Below are 17,079 nucleotides of genomic sequence, written 5' to 3'. Positions count from 1 at the left end.
TACGATGAATAAAATACTGGTGCAACTCTCAAAACAGTTAAATAATCAAGTCTGTCTTTGTTTGCCAACATATGTGGGGCTCCAGAGACATTTAGAAACAGCCTCAGAGCTTGTCATCACAGTTTAGTTCATCCAACTGTAAATAGATAAGCTGATAGACTTGTTTGTGTCGTTAACCAGAAGACGCCACTTCCAGTTTAGATGCAGGAAGCATTTTAGAACACGTCCTCAGAAGGGATTGTGAAACAAAAATAATCTGTCTGGGTTGTGTGCACATTTTCTCACTTCATCTTCCTAACAATCAGAGCTGATACGACAGAGGATACTGTTATTGTTACAGAGGTGGATACATTTGTAAAGTTAAAGCAGCTTCTGTGAACGAGGATGAGGAACACTGTCATGTGGTGAGTTGAAGTCTCTGAATTAAAGCTTTACACCTTTTTAAACAGTTGTAAACACATACTCATTCAAATGTGCTCAGATGTTCACTCTATCTGTGTGTATGCATTACATACAACATTCAAAGTCCATTGATCTTAGTCGTAGCTGAACATAAAGTCCAGCTTTATGTGTTATTCTTGTGCCAACTTTCTGCTGCTGCGACTGTTACACTACACACAACCTGACCTCAGCGTAGCCTCTAGAGCAGCAGCATCAAGTGGAATCAAACACAGTTGAACATGCCCTTAAAAGGCTTCCATCTTCATTGCCTGAACTGCTGCTCTCAGCTCTGTCAAATGAGCTTGGTCTCTAATTCAGTATGAACGTGTGCACTCTACTATGCATGTTGGTATGTTATCCTTTGGTTTTAGATTCTTTGCAAACCTGTTTTTGCAATTGCTGCTGTAAGTGTTCTGACTTTGGTTTATTGATCTGTTGTTTTGGATCCTATTCTTCCTTTCTGTGAAGAGGACAGCAGCTCACTGTTGGATGTCCCGATCCTCAAACTGGACAACGCATCTCCTCCTGTGATGATTACAGTCAGCAGATCCAGGTCTCTTTACCAGAGACTAAACAATGATATCAAACACAGGCTGGCTGTTTGCTCCCTGAGTCTCCACACTTCAGACCACTCAACAGCAAATTTACGCAGGTGAGGATTTGTCAGATTAATTTATGAAGTCACTTTTTTATAAGAAAAATTCCACAGTATGCACATACCCATGGTATTTATTTGCACATGCTAATATTAAACGATCCCTCGGAAATCCCCTTTGAATCCTTAAATAAGTTGTTTTATGCGGTAAACATGTATTATGCTAATTCATACTGTAGCCTATATATATATATTACATTAAATTAAGGAAAAGAGTGCGAAGGAAACAACAAAACACATTTTTCTCTGGGATTTGAAGTAGAAACTTGAGAGTTTGTGGAGGCTTAGCTCAGTATAGAGGACTATTTAACAAGACAAAAACATAGTGATGAAGTGTCACAGCCAATTCAGGAAGGGAAATGTGGCCAAAATGTTTTTCCATTAGTATCAGCAGGTTGCCTGATTTTTCCCATTTTTTTCTGCCACAAAAGCTGACATGGAAATCTGCAGATATAAACTACTGCTGCTATTATTTCAATGTCTTGCCATTGTCAAAGACAAAACAGGTCCCTCTAGTGGAGAAACTGAAGACTGCTTTAAGTGAATGTGTGCATTGGTTACAAGCTAGTATCATGTGTTTCATATTTAAAAAAACAAACAAATATTGTTAAGACACATGAAGCTCATGAGGTATGCCGTGCAGTCATGAACATAAATAATGATGTACTTTGGAATGGGATGGTTTGCCTTAAATACGTTTTAGTTTTGCCAGACAAACATAATTATGGAAAATAATTTTCTTAAAAAATGTAATTCCTGCAGATTCATATAAAGCCAGAACCTAAAGGTGGGGTATGTAATTTTGGAGAAACCAGCTCGAGTGCGCTAGAATTTGAAAGTACGCAGCCGAAAAAAATCTGCCTCTTCTTTCAGACTTCCTTACAGAGCCCCTCCTCCAACACACACGAACGGGCACATGACCAATGAGGGCACAATATAAGTTTGTGCACAGATGGAAGGCTGACAGGCCATCCAGTTATTTTAGCCGGCCGGCTAAAATGATTGGTCGTGCTTTTTACAGTACCACGGCTTCCACAGATGCATTTTTTCAATGTATTTATTGTCAAAGCATTTAATATATTCATTGCTATCGGGATGTTAAAAGCATTCCATGGAATATAACAAAAAGTGTTTCTGAAATAAATTACATACCCCACCTCCTCTGGAGTCTAAGGGTATTTTCTCGAATTTTTGATGTTTTCTTAAATCCCCTTTTAAATGTATTTCTTCTAACATGGCACCCCATGTGTTAAATATCAAAATGTTCAGGACAATCTCTGGTATTGCTATATATGCAAATTACTCACCTTAGAGCACTGTTTGATGAGATAAGTAGCTCAAAAGCTTAAAATGTTACATCCGATTTTCGGAAAATCTTCAAAACTCTTGTGAAAACACAAATGTACTCATGTGATCGAATTTTTTTGGTGTTTTAGATTTGGTTACCAAAGTCTTAGGATCACAAAAGCAGTGAAATATTTGAATTACACTGTATATAAATGTGTAATTCATGTCTAAAATGAAAAAAAATTTAATTCGAATTTTGAGTAAAACAAGTGTTTATCACTCTACTTTCACCACAGCAGGGACTGAGATACATTAGGACTGAATAATGACTTCATATTACATACCAAGGTTCATGTGATGTGGAAAAATACAAATTGAGCATTCAACCTTTTTTTTTCAACCAACAATTTATTATAAATGTGTTTTTTTCAACCAACTATTTATATAAATATAAGAAACTGTAAAATCTAACTATTTACAATATTGAACATCAGAACTTTCAACCAACTATTCATTATAAATGTCAAGACAGTGTCAATGTATTTGTCTGTCTTCCAAGACAGTGGGTCTGGCTGCTGTGTAGGTGGGGGTGATGGTGCATGGGCTGCTGTGTAGGTGGAGTGTACAAGTGCGATACGAGACCTCCACGAGACCTCCTTGCTGGCTGGGTTGAAGGTGATGGCTGTGGTGGAGCCTTTGTGCTGAGGTGTATCTTGACCTGGTGGCAGCCGCAGATGGAGGTGGAGGCAGCTGTAGTGATGCTGGTCCTTGGTGGTGATGGCTCTGGTGAAGGCCCTTCAGCCACAGTAGATCTTGACCTGGGGGCCGGCACAGATGGATGTTGTGGCTGCTGGATAAACGCCGCCTGTGGGCCACTAGGCCCAGACAGCTGTGAAACATCTCTGTAAAACAAATAAAAATGTAGGACAATAATTACAACTAATTTCATTGAAATAAAGTTCAAGTAAAATGTTGCTCAAGCACAAATAACAATGCACACATAAAAAGAAAGTTTGGGAGGTTGGAAAAGGAGTCTCTCGATCTCACACACACACACACACACACACACACACACACACACACACACACACACACACACACACACACACACACACACACACACACACACACACACACACACACACACACACACACACACACACACACACACACACAGGTATTTCCAGTTACTTTACATTCAGTATACAATCACAGACACACATATACATAGGCTACATCTGATTACAAAGTCTCATCTGTACAGGACGGTAAAATAATAACAGGCACACATAAATAAATCTATGACAAAGTCTCATCTGTACAGAACAGTATGATAAAATAATCGATGGCAAAAACATGTCACTGTAAATGTCTCCGTTGTGGGACAAATAAATGATTAATTTAATCATCTACACATGTAATCTCACTTTTACACACCAAAATAACGTTAACACAGAGTAAACGTTTGCTAATGGAGTCTATTTTGTCCCAAGAAAAAGTGCATGACTATCGATAACAAATATATATCAATAAACCTATTGTTCATTTTCGCTTGATTCCCCACACATTGCCAGTACACTATTACTGTAATATTTACACTTACCCATGTCCAGATGGATCCTTGTTGTTGTCTTTGTGTTCTTCTTCTTCAGAAGAGTCGAAGACTTCAGGTTCTGAACTTCTGAGGCTCTATCTTCACTGCTGCTAGCGAAAACAATCTCTAGTGAAGTCGGCAACTTTTTTTAGCCATTTTCTCTGTCTCTCTCTCCACACAGACGTAAACTGATGGGAGACACGTGGTTTTTGTTTTTTTTACTTGGTGGGTAGGTCCTTAGTGATTTCTCGATGTCCATTGGTTATTTCAGACCTTGATGTCTGCCGGCCGAGATTTCCTTGACGGACACACAAATCCACCAATCCCACACAGTGTAAAGTCAAGCTGCTTTGAGCGGCCATATTGGCTGCTGTGCCCTGGTTACAGTCTCACAAGAGATACCGCTAGAAAGCTACCCTTCCAGCGATTCTGCGGATATCTGAATCATGTTTCTACTCCTTATAATCGAAAATATATGATTAATTACGTAAAATTATGCGCACCTGGACGCGCCGGCGCGTCCACCGACTCCAGAGGGTTAACATTAAGGTTTTTGTAATAATACCTGCAATAAAACATTATTTTATTTTCATTAGTCTAAAGAGTGTAATGGTGGGTGGGGGAATTTAGACCCATGGCCTCTAAAATCTTGGCAACGGCCTTTGTCCACTTGATTAAAGGACCTAAGGAGGACTAACCCCCTAAACGCACCAGGAGCGTCTGCGCCGCGTTACGTTGCGGATGCGCCACGCTGCGACCTCCTCCTGCGACCTAACACACCAGGCGCGTTTCAAAACGTTGCGGAAGCGGAGCGTCGTGTGTGCAGCCTCGCAGTTCTTAATTAACTTTAAAACATTAATATGTAGTTGTTACCTTCCACTCCACAAACTGCAGCGACTAAAAACCAGGCCTTGTCCTTTCTGATGTTGTCCTTGTAAAAAGCATTGGTTACATCGTATAAAATGGTGTGTTTCTCCACTTCCATTATGAACACCTCGTCGTCCATTGTGCGTATCGTAGTGGAGGTGTTGTGATGAAGGAGGGGTGTCTGCTAAATTAGTATATATGCGGGATGGGCCTGGCCCGGATGCTCACCTTTCCACTTCCTGCGAGGGGGGGGCTGCCTGCCCAACCTTACCTTACGGCTGCGCCGCGGCAAAAATAGGATTCATCCTAATTTTAGAGAAGCGCTGCGCCGAGCCGCTTCTGGGACGCGTCTGAGCCGTAACGCGGCGCGTGTGGTGGAATAGCACCCATTGACTAGAGTGGCCGCGATCCTTACGACCGCCGCGGCGCGGCCGTAACGCGGCGCAGACGCTCCTGGTGCGTTTAGGGGGTAACTCAAAACAGTAACCTTCAAATTATAGTCTCTATGGACACGTGGTCTACAGGCAGGGCCGTCCCTCCCTACAGGCCGATCATGCAGGCTGCATGGGGCCTCATATTGCGCAGGGGGCCTCGCGCAGGGGGCCTCGCGCAGGGGGCCTCGCGCAGGGGGCCTCGGCTTATGAGCTCGGCTTGTGCGCAGTTCTCCACGCAGTTCTCCTTCATTTACCATTCATTCAAGTATTTTATGCCTTTTATCTGCTAATGTACAGGAGGAAGAGTGATACACTGTCTGTCTAGTTGGCTTACATAACAGTTAAAGTTTACAGCCTAAAAAACATGGAGCATTTTCCCCCCCTTTTTTTCATTTTTATGTCAATTTGCACATTTCATGGTGATGCTCAGCCTCTCCCCTTAACTCCTAACAGTCATCATCATGTCAACCACAACACAGAGAAATACTGATAGAAATATTTGTGTAGTTGTTGATACATTGCTGACAGAGGGAACTACATTTGAATGCAGATTTAAGAAATATCAGTTTTTGAGCATGTAATAAGCATGTTTTGTCTTGACTATACTATATTATAATAAAATAATATAGTATTCATATTATTGAATTGATTATGATTATTATTATTATTATTATTATTAGTAGAAGAAGTTTATTTGCATTCATTATATTAAAAACTGCTCTGGAGATGTTGTCATTTCTCCACAAAAGTGAGTTACAGGAACTGTACCCAAATCTCTGGATTGCCCTCCGCATTGCAGTAACTCTTCCTGTAACAGTTGTGTCTGCTGAGAGAAGCTTTTCCAAACTGAAGCTTATGAAGACGTACCTCCGGTCGCCAATGGCACAAGAACGCTTAAGTGGCCTGGCTATCATAAGCATCAACGCACAGTTGGCACAGCAGCTGGCATACGATGACCTTGTCGAAGACTTTGCATCCAGGAAATGCCGACGTATTCACCTGTATACTGAACGACATACTTGCACATTTACCTCACTGTATTAAAAAGTAACTGTGTTGATAATAATAATAAACAGGAATTATATTTTATAAAAAAAATGCACTCCTGTCGGTGGGGGGGGGGGGGCCTCATCTCACAATGTCGCTTGGGGCCCCAAGTTGGCTAGGGACGGCCCTGAATATATATAGCCAACTATGGCATGTAACAGTGCCTGGTAGAGCTATCTCGTGAATTGTGATGGGTTTATCTTTTACTTCTATGGTACTCATTGTTATGACTAGAGTTTTGTGTTTTCCCTCTAGGCCTATTCTTCCCAAAGTGCCCTTTAAGACTCGTGCTTTTTATTATCTGGCTGTTTAATGTGGGAACAGGGGGTCAATGTAATAAAGGCTTCATGCAAAGAAAGACATTTCGGCTCAGGCTGCTTTATCTCCAGTGCTGCTTGCCTTATCTCTGGGTGTCCGAGTCATATATGGATAAACGCCGCGGTCACCCTGCCGCCTGACAATACAGTCCCAAAATAATCCTCGGCAGCACAGCTGAGCCCCGCTCAGCTCTGCACGCGGCTCCGCTGTGCGAGGAGACACTGCCGAGAAATCTATCATCAGTAATGACGAAATTTAGCTATTCGGAATACTTATCTCAGTTCCGTAATGCTGGAGGTAAATGTAATAATGCGGTGTCGCGACTGCGGGGAGATAGCAGGAGAGGACAAAGTCAGAGCGACCCACTGTCAGAGCCGGAGTGAGTCTTTTGTGTTGGGGGGCTCTTTGATATGGGGGCTGCTGTATGTGTGTGTGTGTATACCTTGCGTACAACTCAGGTTTCTGTGTAATGTATATGAATATGATATGTTTGATCTTGATGGATTTAATACCATGCTAGCTTATTTAGGTTAAATCATCGAGATATTCACCTATAAAGATTACAAATACATGATATAATGAAAACTACAGACCTCAAGCTCTGCTGATGTCTGCCATAATTGCATTTAAGTATAATTCAATTAAAGTGTTGTTTCTCTCTCTTTCAAGTGATGTTGAGCCAGTGGTCTTTGCCGTCAGGAGAGGGGATGTGAAGGCTGTTAATGATCTAGCAACATCCACTCCACTCAGCCTGCTGAAGGAGAACAAAGATGGGTGGATACCTCTGCATGATGCTGCCTTCTGTGGGCAGACGGAGTGCTTGAAGATCCTACTGAAGGGTATGAAATTAAAGGCATTATTGTACAGTGCATATGTTCAGTTTAAAGGTGCCCTATTATACTGTTTTTCATCATTATATTATAGATCTCAGATATATATCAGCCCTGTTTCAAAGGTGACTCTGTCTGTTACTTTAGATGAAAATAAGGAGCTACTCCCCATGCCCCTCTGAGCGATATTTGGTTAAAAAGAACACAATGGTGCTCTAGGAGGAGATTCAGGTGATAAGGTGGGGGGGGGGGGGTACCTTGGTTGGTTATTGGCTAATGGTTACACAAGCCAAACAATCATTATGACATCTTCAAGTGGCCAATATCTGATCGGCTCATTTTCAGACAGGTTTTTATATAAATGGACCAGGACAAAAAGTGAGCTAATCCTTTTTCCTGAAACTTTCAGAATCTCTTTACACAGAGGGGACACATGTTTATATAAAATACATGAAAAAGTGGATTTTGCATAATAGGTGACCTTTAAATCACATGGGCTTAGTGGTAAACAAAAGCATGTATCTTTTCATAGAGCTGTTATGCGAAATGAACCCTGACACCTGACTGTTTGTGTGATATGTATATTTCCTGCTCCAGCTCATCCAGGTACAGTAGACAAGCGTACCTTACAGGAGCAGACGGCCTTGCTGCTCGCTGTGTCGTATGAACACTTGTCATGTGTTCGGTGTCTTCTGGAGGCAGGCGCCGACCCCGACATCAGCAGCAAGAACAAAGAAACCCCTTTGTACAAAGGTACAGCTGTGAAATCAATCTTTACAACAGACTTAGGAAAACACATTATTGGTAACTGCATAACAGCTGAGTGTTTTGTCTGTTTCTGCAGCCTGTGAGTTGGAGAATGTGGACATGGTGAGTCTCATTCTCTCCTACGGGGCCACTGTGAACCAGCGGTGTGGTCAGGGTTGGACGGCCCTCCACGAGGCTGTATCCAGGGACAACACTGAGATCTGTGAGATACTAACAAGTGCACAGGCCACAATCAACCCATCGAACACCTACAGCGTCACACCTCTCATTGTAGCAGCTCAGCGAGGACAGATGAGGGCACTGTGTTACCTTATTGGGAAAGGTACATTTAGTTTCTTCCAAATATTCCTCCTTTTCACGTTTCTGATCCCCATTTTAAGGCTGTAAAGTAACAATATTTTTCTGTAGGTGCAGATGTGAACATGCAGACGTGCGATGGCATCACAGCGCTTCATGAGGCTAGTAAAAATGGAGGCAAGGAAAGTGTGGCAGTGCTTTTGACTAAACATGCAGATGCCAACAAACCCGATAACTGCGGACTGCTGCCACTACATATTGCTGCCCAATATGGACACCATGAGTAAGTTGAGACCTTGTAAATTAAGCATTATTTTATTGGTCAAGATGTACAATTTAAATTCAGTTACAAAATGTGTGGGAATAATGTAGACATTTTTATTGTTGGCTGCCCCCCTAATCAACTAATTGGTTGTTTTGATCTTAATCGACTAAGATGTCTTAAGTTGATAAATATGTTTTTCTTTACTGAATGACTGAGGACTTATGAGCGCATCTCAGTTTAACACAAGATTTACTTAACACAATTGTATCAGTGTTAGTCAAATTATAATTTCTTGGTTGAAGACAGCTTTAGTTGTTTTGAATCGAGCTATGATATGTTGTCTTTTTGTGTTCTCTCTTTGCATTCAGGATTGTGTCCATGCTTGTCTCAGTGACAAGTCGAGCCAGGCTCCGCCACAGCTGTGTCAGCCCCCTCCACCTGGCAGCAGAGCACAACAGACACACGGTGGCAGCTGTGCTCCTCAAGACAGGTGCAGACGTAAACGCCACGCTGGCCAGCAGTCACTCCATGCAGTATGCGGATAGAAGAGCAACAGCCCTGTACTTTGCTATTGCCAACGGCAGCACCAAGACAGCAGAGGTGTTGCTGAACGCTGGTGCTAGTCTAAGCTTAGACCCAGTCAGTCCTCTGCTGATGGCTGTACGGCAGGGCTGTGTCAGCACAGTGTCCCTACTGCTGGACAGAGGGGCCGATGTCAGCGCCAGATTACCCTCTTATGCCACTATGTTCCCTGCTGTTGTTGCACTCTGCATGAATAATCTACCTCTACTTAAGTGCCTTTTGGACAATGGCTGTGATGCCCTCTCCTGTTTTTCCTGTACATACGGCTGTGCCCCTCACTCAACAACATCAGGATCAGACATAAGAACTGTTGGCAACAATGGATTTGTAATGCAGAATGACAATATGCTTCCTTTTAACTGCAGTGGAACGTCAGAAAGAGAAACACAGGTGTGAAAAATAATCAAATACAGTTTCCGGATTTCACATTAACTGAGATTTGTGTTGTTCTTTATATGTTTGTTTTTCTTTTTCAGTTCTGTGAGTGGATGTCCACATCAGTTATGTGTCAATGGGCTGGACCGATCATAGACCTGCTGCTGGAGCATGTTGGTCACATTCAGCTATGCAGCAAGCTCACTGAACTGTTGGACAGCCGAGAAGAATGGCTTGCTGTAAAGAGGAAGTCATGTAAGCATCTGACAAAATCTTATCTTCCTGACATGCAAATGTGTATTTCACTTCCTCATGCAACGCAAATGTGTATTTCACTTCCTCATGCAATGCAAATGTGGCCCAATATGCTGAGGACGATCCTGTTTATCTCTTCTCCTTTTCTTGTCCACAGTGTCACCTCGTCCACTGATGCACCTTTGCAGATTCAGGATTCGGACACAAATAGGGAGACACAGACTGAAATCTCTCCCAAGTCTACCTCTGCCAGACAGACTGATCAGATACCTAAGCCTGGCTGACTAACTTTAAAGTGAACTTCAAGCAATATCGGCATCAGAGATGTGACAACATTTATCCTTTGTGTTTCTTTTTTTAGCTGCAATATCTTCAATCTGTAAATGCAATCCTCTATGTATAAAATATCTATTTATAACATAAGAAACGTGACAATGAGTTTCTTTAATCTGTCCGTCAGGGTGTTTGTAGCTTCACAGATATGCTCAATGAAAGCAAAAATAATCTAATGCCCAAAGGAAGGGAAGTTGAATCATTTATTTAAAAATAAAAGTCATTGTTTCAAATGTGACTATCAAAAATTACTTTGAAAACAAAAAACAATATATGTCCCACATTCTATTCTCATGGTTCAAAGAGAAACTAAAACAGGATGGTCTCATTCATTTGCAGGAAAAAAGAGCAATAATTCTCTGCAGAAACCTGAAAGTAAAAACCTTTTGATTTACTGTCAGTATTCAGAAACTTGGAAGGCATCAGACTGGCATGAAAGTGAACGTGATTCTGCAAGTGCAACTTAGTCCTTTAGGTTTAAACAAGAAAAATAGATGTTGCTCTCCAGTAAGTGCTTGAGGAAGTGTCTCTTGTACAAATGTTTAAGACAAACATAACAAAATCAAAAATAATTAGTCCTATTTACACATTTTTGTGTGACTGGTCCACTAGTAGGGTAATTAAATGAATCCAAACACACTGAATATTGGTGACTGCATGGTGGGTTTAGTCGGTATGGGTTTGATCACAACGTGCGTGTGTAGTTTCTGTCCATAAGGATGCTCAGGTCTCTCTGTCTCTGCTGCTTTACTCCACAGTCCCAGGGCAGGATGGGGGACAACAATGTGACTGTGGAGGACCTGGTGTCCGTGGTAATTGAAGGGGCAGCAGCCGCACACACTCACACAGTGGTGAGAGCTCAGGTCCATTTTTAGAGTGTCTTTATCCGCAGTGCTGCGTCGACTGGACGCAGACAGAGTGACCTTAGCGTCATCATCATAACTCCTCTTTTTCTTTTCATTTTCACTGCCCGCACATGGCCCTGCAGGGTTCTTCTTTAATCCTGTATGTGAGTCGTCTCCTTTAGTTTGGGTCAATTTAGGTTCCTCCCAAAATGAGGCTGGGAGCTGGCGTTTCCTCATAGGCACCTGCTCCGTTGCGCTCCCCACCTTTTCGGCAGACTGAACATCCGAGCTGGCCTTCTCTGTGACCTTCACACTCTGGTTAGCGGTCCCCACAGGTTTGGCACACACAAACTCAGCAGACCTGTGCGTGTGGCACCTGGGGACTCTGGAGTACTTCTGAGAGAAACGCTTCAGTTGTTTCTGCAGATATTTCCTGTGATCCACGGAGCGTCTGCAAGGAGCTGACTTGTCCAAGGCCGCTTTGATATCGCTGGAGGCCAAATTGACAAAATTCAGCAACGTCTTGACCTCACTGTCCGCGTTCGCCATTTTTGCATAGATTTGGATCAAATCAGTCCATGTTGGAGTTGTAGTCCACCATCAACATCTAAAGGAAAATCAGAAAACAAACTTAGGCTATGCGTAATTACACATTATTCTTTATTATATACATTATATTTTCAAGCGTAAATTAAATTAGATGCCTCTCAGTTAGTAATAATAACCCTTTACTCACCACCGGATGAATCCCGCCACAGTCCAAGCTCAGACTTCTGTCGAGGCTGCAGTAGGAGCACTTCAACAAGTTGAATGAATATAAACTCCTTGTAGTTATGGTGCTTTCCTTGAACCAATCAGCGACCCCAGGCCCCTCACAATGCACCCCAATCAGCCTCCCCGGTATTGAATTCTTCACCATTGCAAATTGTTGTCATGGAGACCTGGAAAAAGCCACTGAGGGGATGCGATATTTCTCGGCGATTTCCGCGCGTTGGCCCAATATCTCCAGAAATTCTAAGTGTGCTTAAAATAAAATGAGTGCAAGTTTCACGGAAATATACTTGCATTCTGACTTATTCTGAAGCGTTTAAAGTTGAGTTTTTAACATGAATGCCCCTCATACCCTCCCCAGGAGTGATGTCAGCTGTAGGATTTGGTGAGGGGGGGGGATCTAAAGAGTGCATAACCATGGAAAGGGGCTTGAACGCTCAAGAATCTTGTCTTTCTGTTTGCCCCCTCAATCGAGCGACACAAAGGCTGAATTACTCATTCAAACCTCGCGGGACAAAGGGAAAGGAGCTGGATAGCACTCCTGCATTTGTAGTCAAACATTTAGAGACTTAAATCGAGTCGTCATGAAGGAGAAAGAGTCGGACAAAGCCCATAGAAATGCCATCAGCAAACATTTTCCTGTGTCATATTATGGGGTCTCCATGGCTCCCTTTGGCCCGCGGACAATAGCACAAGTTTGCACACTCGAATACTGTCACCCTGCCAACGGCAACAAGGGCCCAAAACAGGACAATCCCCAGAGAAAGCATGGGCTCCGCGGGGAAGGTTGCAATGGAGGAGGAAAGGGGACTTGTGAAATGCTAATTGAGCTTCATCCCCTTATTGAAGTGGAAAAAGAGTACCTATCGTCCCATTGCACAGCAGCAGAAGTGGCCTGAGATGTGAGGAAAAGTTTTTCTGGTAAGTAACACCACATACTTGTGCAGAATGTTGCCCTTAAAGCATATACTCTGAACCACTCTAGCACCAGGACAGAGGGTTTTTAAAACCAATCTGCAGGCTGGAAGCTACAGGCCATTTGTTTGGAGTGAGCTGCAGCCAACATGATTGATTGCCTCATTCACTCAGTTTGGGGTTGTGTGAGGAGAGCCCTGAAGGTCTATATGTGCTCTGGCTGGTCTATCTTTTTCAGGCGGTGCATCCCTCTTGTTCTGAAGAGGCAATGGGACCCTTTTGTCCTCCTCTCTTCTTCTTTCCTTCACCTCTCTGTTCATCTGAAAAGGCCAATTAACAATGGGGCTCCCCTCCCCTGGCCTGCCATCCCACTCCTGTGCTTTTGAAGTGAAGGAGAAAGAGGAAGCATAGTGGCATCCATAAATCCCACAATGTGATGCTGTCCTTGTGACAAGACAGGTGGACAGGATGTTTATCCAGCCTTTCAGATATTTGGAAGATTGAGCCGATTTAACTGAAAAACACTCAACCAAATTATACATTTTACTTGCTTCTTTATGTACCTAGCCACTCTAATCCAATTTATGAGGGTAATGGGAGCTGCCACACACCAAAATACAACTATAAGTGTAACTTTTCACTGCTGCACCAACGATTTGTAAGCTGCATTTTGTTTTATTAAACAGGCAAACTGCAATGTGAAAAGGCTGCAAACAGGGAGTGTTGATGGTCTCCTATGATGCACAGTAATGCTATAAACTAATGTGACATAAAAATGTATACAGCAGAAGTCCAGTGGAGTTTTAATATGACTGAAAACTGACTCTGTCTGTATAGCTCCTTGGCAGAAGCGCTTCAAGGTGCAAACATTAGTGCACATGTTGTAAGCTATGTTATGTCCCCTCTATCACTTCTCAATCTGGATCTGGACAAATAAATTAAAATATGGTCATAGAAAAAGAGACCTTAGACCAAAGCTTTTTATTTTTTTAAATATATTTAAATTGTGACAACGCATGAAAGGCTAGCCATATATAAGGAATACATGCAAACTAATTTACAATAAATAACTAGAAAATATAAAATATAACAAAAATTCTACTTGAAACTAAATGCACTTTCTGCCCTTTTAACAACGTAACTTATCCCGTTGAATGAATGTATAGAGTATTGTGTTGCCATGCTTTCCCACTAGATGGCAATCTACCTCTACTATGATACAGCCAAGCTGGCCTTTTTAAAATAAATTAGAAATATACAGATCGTCAAGGTAAATGCAGTGGAGTTAATAGTCTCTGAACATCAATATTCCTCAAATGACATTAAAAGCTCCATTTGTTGGAAACATGTAATATTTTGGGCTCTATTTGTTTGCAGAGTTGTTGATTATATCTTGGCAGGAATAATCACACTGAAAGACCACAGTAATTTCATTAAGAGGTTTTTTTATCTGAGTTTAAAAGGGCTGTGATGTATGTTGTGGTAGATTTTTTGCAAGTTGGAATGAGTTGAGGCAGCAGGAAGGAACCAGGAGGATGTAGTGCTTTCCTCTTGTCAGATAATCAATACTGGGACAGACTGTAGGAGAGGATGGATGAACTGAACTGCCAGGCACACCACGAAAAAACCAGCCTTGTTGTGCACTTTGGAAAAACTCTGGAAAATCTCTGCATTGTAAGCTCAAATGCAGTTCAGCAGCAGATGTGGATTTTCCACTCTAAAAGCCATTCACAGCTCTTGTGCATTAGCTCACCCCATTACTGCCTGTGAAGAGCGTTTTGATAGGCAAGAGATGTGATAAATGCTGAGCCGCATCAAAAGACTGTAGGGCTACAATCCATTGATGGTAAGCCAAAGTTGTTTGAATAGTTGGCTTAAATGTTGTTTGTGTTATTTGGAATAAGCAGGCTGTGACACATTTGGCTGTCACTTCTGCTATTTATTAAACCACCAGCAATACTTTCAAACAGAGGAGCACAACAAATGATTATGGATTTATGAAACATGAATAAGCAATGAGACTGACATACAACCCGAGCAGTGTTGGCTGAGCAGAGAAACTGACCTGCAAAGCTTCAAGCAGTTGAGGTGCCATGTTTTTTTAACAGGTAAAGGGCCGTTGCTGGTGCTCAACAACAAGATCCCTGTTGAAGCTAGTATGGAGAAAGAATAAAAACTGTGTAGGGACAAAGCATACATTTCTGTCACAATTGATCAAAGTGAGAAAATGAAAGTAATAAAATAGTCAAAAATGCCTATCGTCATTTCCTAAATCTCAAAGAAAAGTCTCAATAATGTCTTATGCGTCCAATCAACAGCCAACAACATAAATATATACAGTGCATCCGGAAAGTATTCATACCCCTTAACTTTTTTCACATTTTATTATGTTACAGCCATATTTCTAAATTGATTATCACATGTACATAAGTATTCACACCCTTTGCTTTGACACTGAACATTGAGCTCAAGTGCATCCCGTTTCCACTGATCATCCTTGAAATGTTTCTATAACTTGATTGGAGTCCACCTGTGTTAAATGAAATATATTTGACATGACTTGGAAAGGAACACACCTGTCTATATAAGGTCACACAGTTGACAGTGCACATCAGAGCACAAGGAATTGACTGTAAGGCAAGGCAAGTGTATTTATATAGCACTTTTCAACACAAGGCAATTCAAAGTGCTTTACAAAAAATGAAAGACATTAAGAAAATGGCATTTAAAATCAGTCATTAAAAAGAAAAGCTAATAAAATAAACATTAAAAGAAAAAATACATGGATAAAAGTTACAGTGCAGTTTAAGATGTGAATAGTTCAATTAAAAGCAGCGGCAAAAAGAAAAGTCTTTAGTCTGGATTTGAAAGTGGTCAGAGTTGCAGCGGACCTGCAGGTTTCTGGGAGTTTGTTCCAGATATTTGGAGCATAATAACTGAACGCTGCTTTACCATGTTTAGTTCTGACTCTGGGGACAGAAAGCTGACCAGTCCCTGAAGACCTGAGAGATCTGGATGGTTCATAGTTTAGCAGGAGGTCAGAAATGTATTTTGGGCCTAAACCATTCAGTGCTTTATAAACCAGCAGCAGTATTTTGAAATCTATTCTTTGACACACAGGAAGTCAGTGTAAAGACTTCAGAACAGGAGTGATGTGATCCACTTTCTTAGTGTTAGTGAGGACTCGAGCAGCGGCGTTCTGAATCAGCTGCAGCTTTCTAATAGATTTTTTAGTGAGACCTGCAAAGACACCATTACAGTAGTCCAGTCTACTGAAGATAAAAGCATGGACAAGTTTTTCCAAATCCTGCTGTGACATTAGTCTTTTAATCCTAGATATATTCTTTAGGTGATAGTAGGCTGATTTAGTAACTGTTTTAATGTGACTGTTGAAACTCAGGTCAGAGTCCATGACTACTCCTAGATTTCTGGCTTTATCTGTTGTTTTGAATATTGCAGACTGAAGCTCAGCGCTAACTTTTATACGTTCTGCCTTGGCTCCAAAAACCATTACCTCAGTTTAATCTTTGTTTAATTGGAGAAAGTTCTGACACATCCAGTCATTGATTTGTTCAATGCACTTACTCAGTGTTTGAATTGGAGCATAGTCTCCTGGTGAAATTGTTACGTACATTTGTGTGTCATCTGCATAGCTATGGTAACTTATTTTGTTGTTCTTCATTATCTGAGCCAGTGGTAGCATGTAGATGTTAAAGAGAAGAGGCCCCAAGATGGAGCCTTGACGAACCCCACATGTCATATTTGTCAACTCAGATGTGTATTTACCTATAGAAACAAAGTTGTTTCTGACTCTAGATCTCCGAGACAGGATTGTATCAATGCACAGATCTGGAGAAGGGTACAGAAAAATGTCTGAAGCATTGAAGGTCCCAACGACCACAGTGGTCTCCATCATTTGCAAATGGAAGATGTTTGAAACCACCACGGCTCTTCCTAAAGCTGGCCGCCCAAACCAAACTGAACATCGGGGGAGAAGGGCCTTGGTCAGAGAGGTGACCAAGAACCCGATGGTCACTCTGACAGAGCTCCAGTGTTCCTCTGTGGAGATGGGAGAACCTTCCAGAAGGATAACCATCTGTGCATCACTCCACCAATCAGGATTTTATGGTAGAGTGGCCAGAAAGAAGCACATGAAAGCCCCCATGGAGCACCAGAGTACTCTCAGACCATGATGAAAAC

General features: G+C 41.9%; 2 protein-coding genes across 3 annotated transcripts; one reads left to right on the top strand and one right to left on the bottom strand.

Annotated features, from left to right (window-relative positions):
- Window positions 1–340: 340 nt before the first annotated feature.
- LOC117468102 (ankyrin repeat and SOCS box protein 2-like) lies at window positions 341–10,482 on the top strand. Of its 2 annotated transcripts, XM_034112082.2 has the most exons (9): window positions 341–790; window positions 910–1,093; window positions 7,313–7,482; window positions 8,071–8,226; window positions 8,318–8,563; window positions 8,650–8,821; window positions 9,172–9,775; window positions 9,862–10,015; window positions 10,173–10,482. In XM_034112082.2, exons 1-9 carry the CDS (start codon window positions 781–783, stop codon window positions 10,301–10,303), a joined length of 1,827 nt encoding a protein of 608 aa, XP_033967973.1. In that variant the 5' UTR covers window positions 341–780; the 3' UTR covers window positions 10,304–10,482. The 2 variants fall into 2 exon arrangements, with proteins under 2 accessions (XP_033967973.1, XP_033967974.1); XM_034112083.2 differs by lacking the exons at window positions 341–790; window positions 910–1,093 and adding an exon at window positions 6,540–7,022.
- Window positions 10,483–10,537: 55 nt separating this feature from the next.
- On the bottom strand, window positions 10,538–12,248 carry LOC117468106 (protein FAM181A-like). Its single transcript, XM_034112087.2, has 2 exons — window positions 11,930–12,248; window positions 10,538–11,800 (listed from the first exon to the last, which is right to left on the bottom strand). Exon 2 carries the CDS (start codon window positions 11,740–11,742, stop codon window positions 10,969–10,971), a length of 774 nt encoding a protein of 257 aa, XP_033967978.1. The 5' UTR covers window positions 11,743–11,800; window positions 11,930–12,248; the 3' UTR covers window positions 10,538–10,968.
- Between the last annotated feature and the right edge of the window lie 4,831 nt (window positions 12,249–17,079).

This window comes from Pseudochaenichthys georgianus, chromosome 22, assembly GCF_902827115.2.
Source record: "Pseudochaenichthys georgianus chromosome 22, fPseGeo1.2, whole genome shotgun sequence".
Classification (NCBI taxonomy): Eukaryota; Metazoa; Chordata; class Actinopteri; order Perciformes; family Channichthyidae; genus Pseudochaenichthys; species Pseudochaenichthys georgianus.
Note: the sequence above shows the minus strand (reverse complement) of the source record. Positions and strands in the feature narration are given on the sequence as shown.

Excerpts from the sequence above, each read along its gene's own strand:
- LOC117468102 (XM_034112082.2), top strand. Across the intron at positions 1,094-7,312 it reads TCAACAGCAAATTTACGCAG|TGATGTTGAGCCAGTGGTCT; the intron begins GTGAGGATTTGT and ends CTCTCTTTCAAG. Across the intron at positions 8,227-8,317 it reads AGAAACCCCTTTGTACAAAG|CCTGTGAGTTGGAGAATGTG; the intron begins GTACAGCTGTGA and ends CTGTTTCTGCAG.
- LOC117468106 (XM_034112087.2), bottom strand. The coding sequence starts at position 11,742 with ATGGCGAACGCGGACAGTGAGGTCAAGACGTTGCTGAATTTTGTCAAT.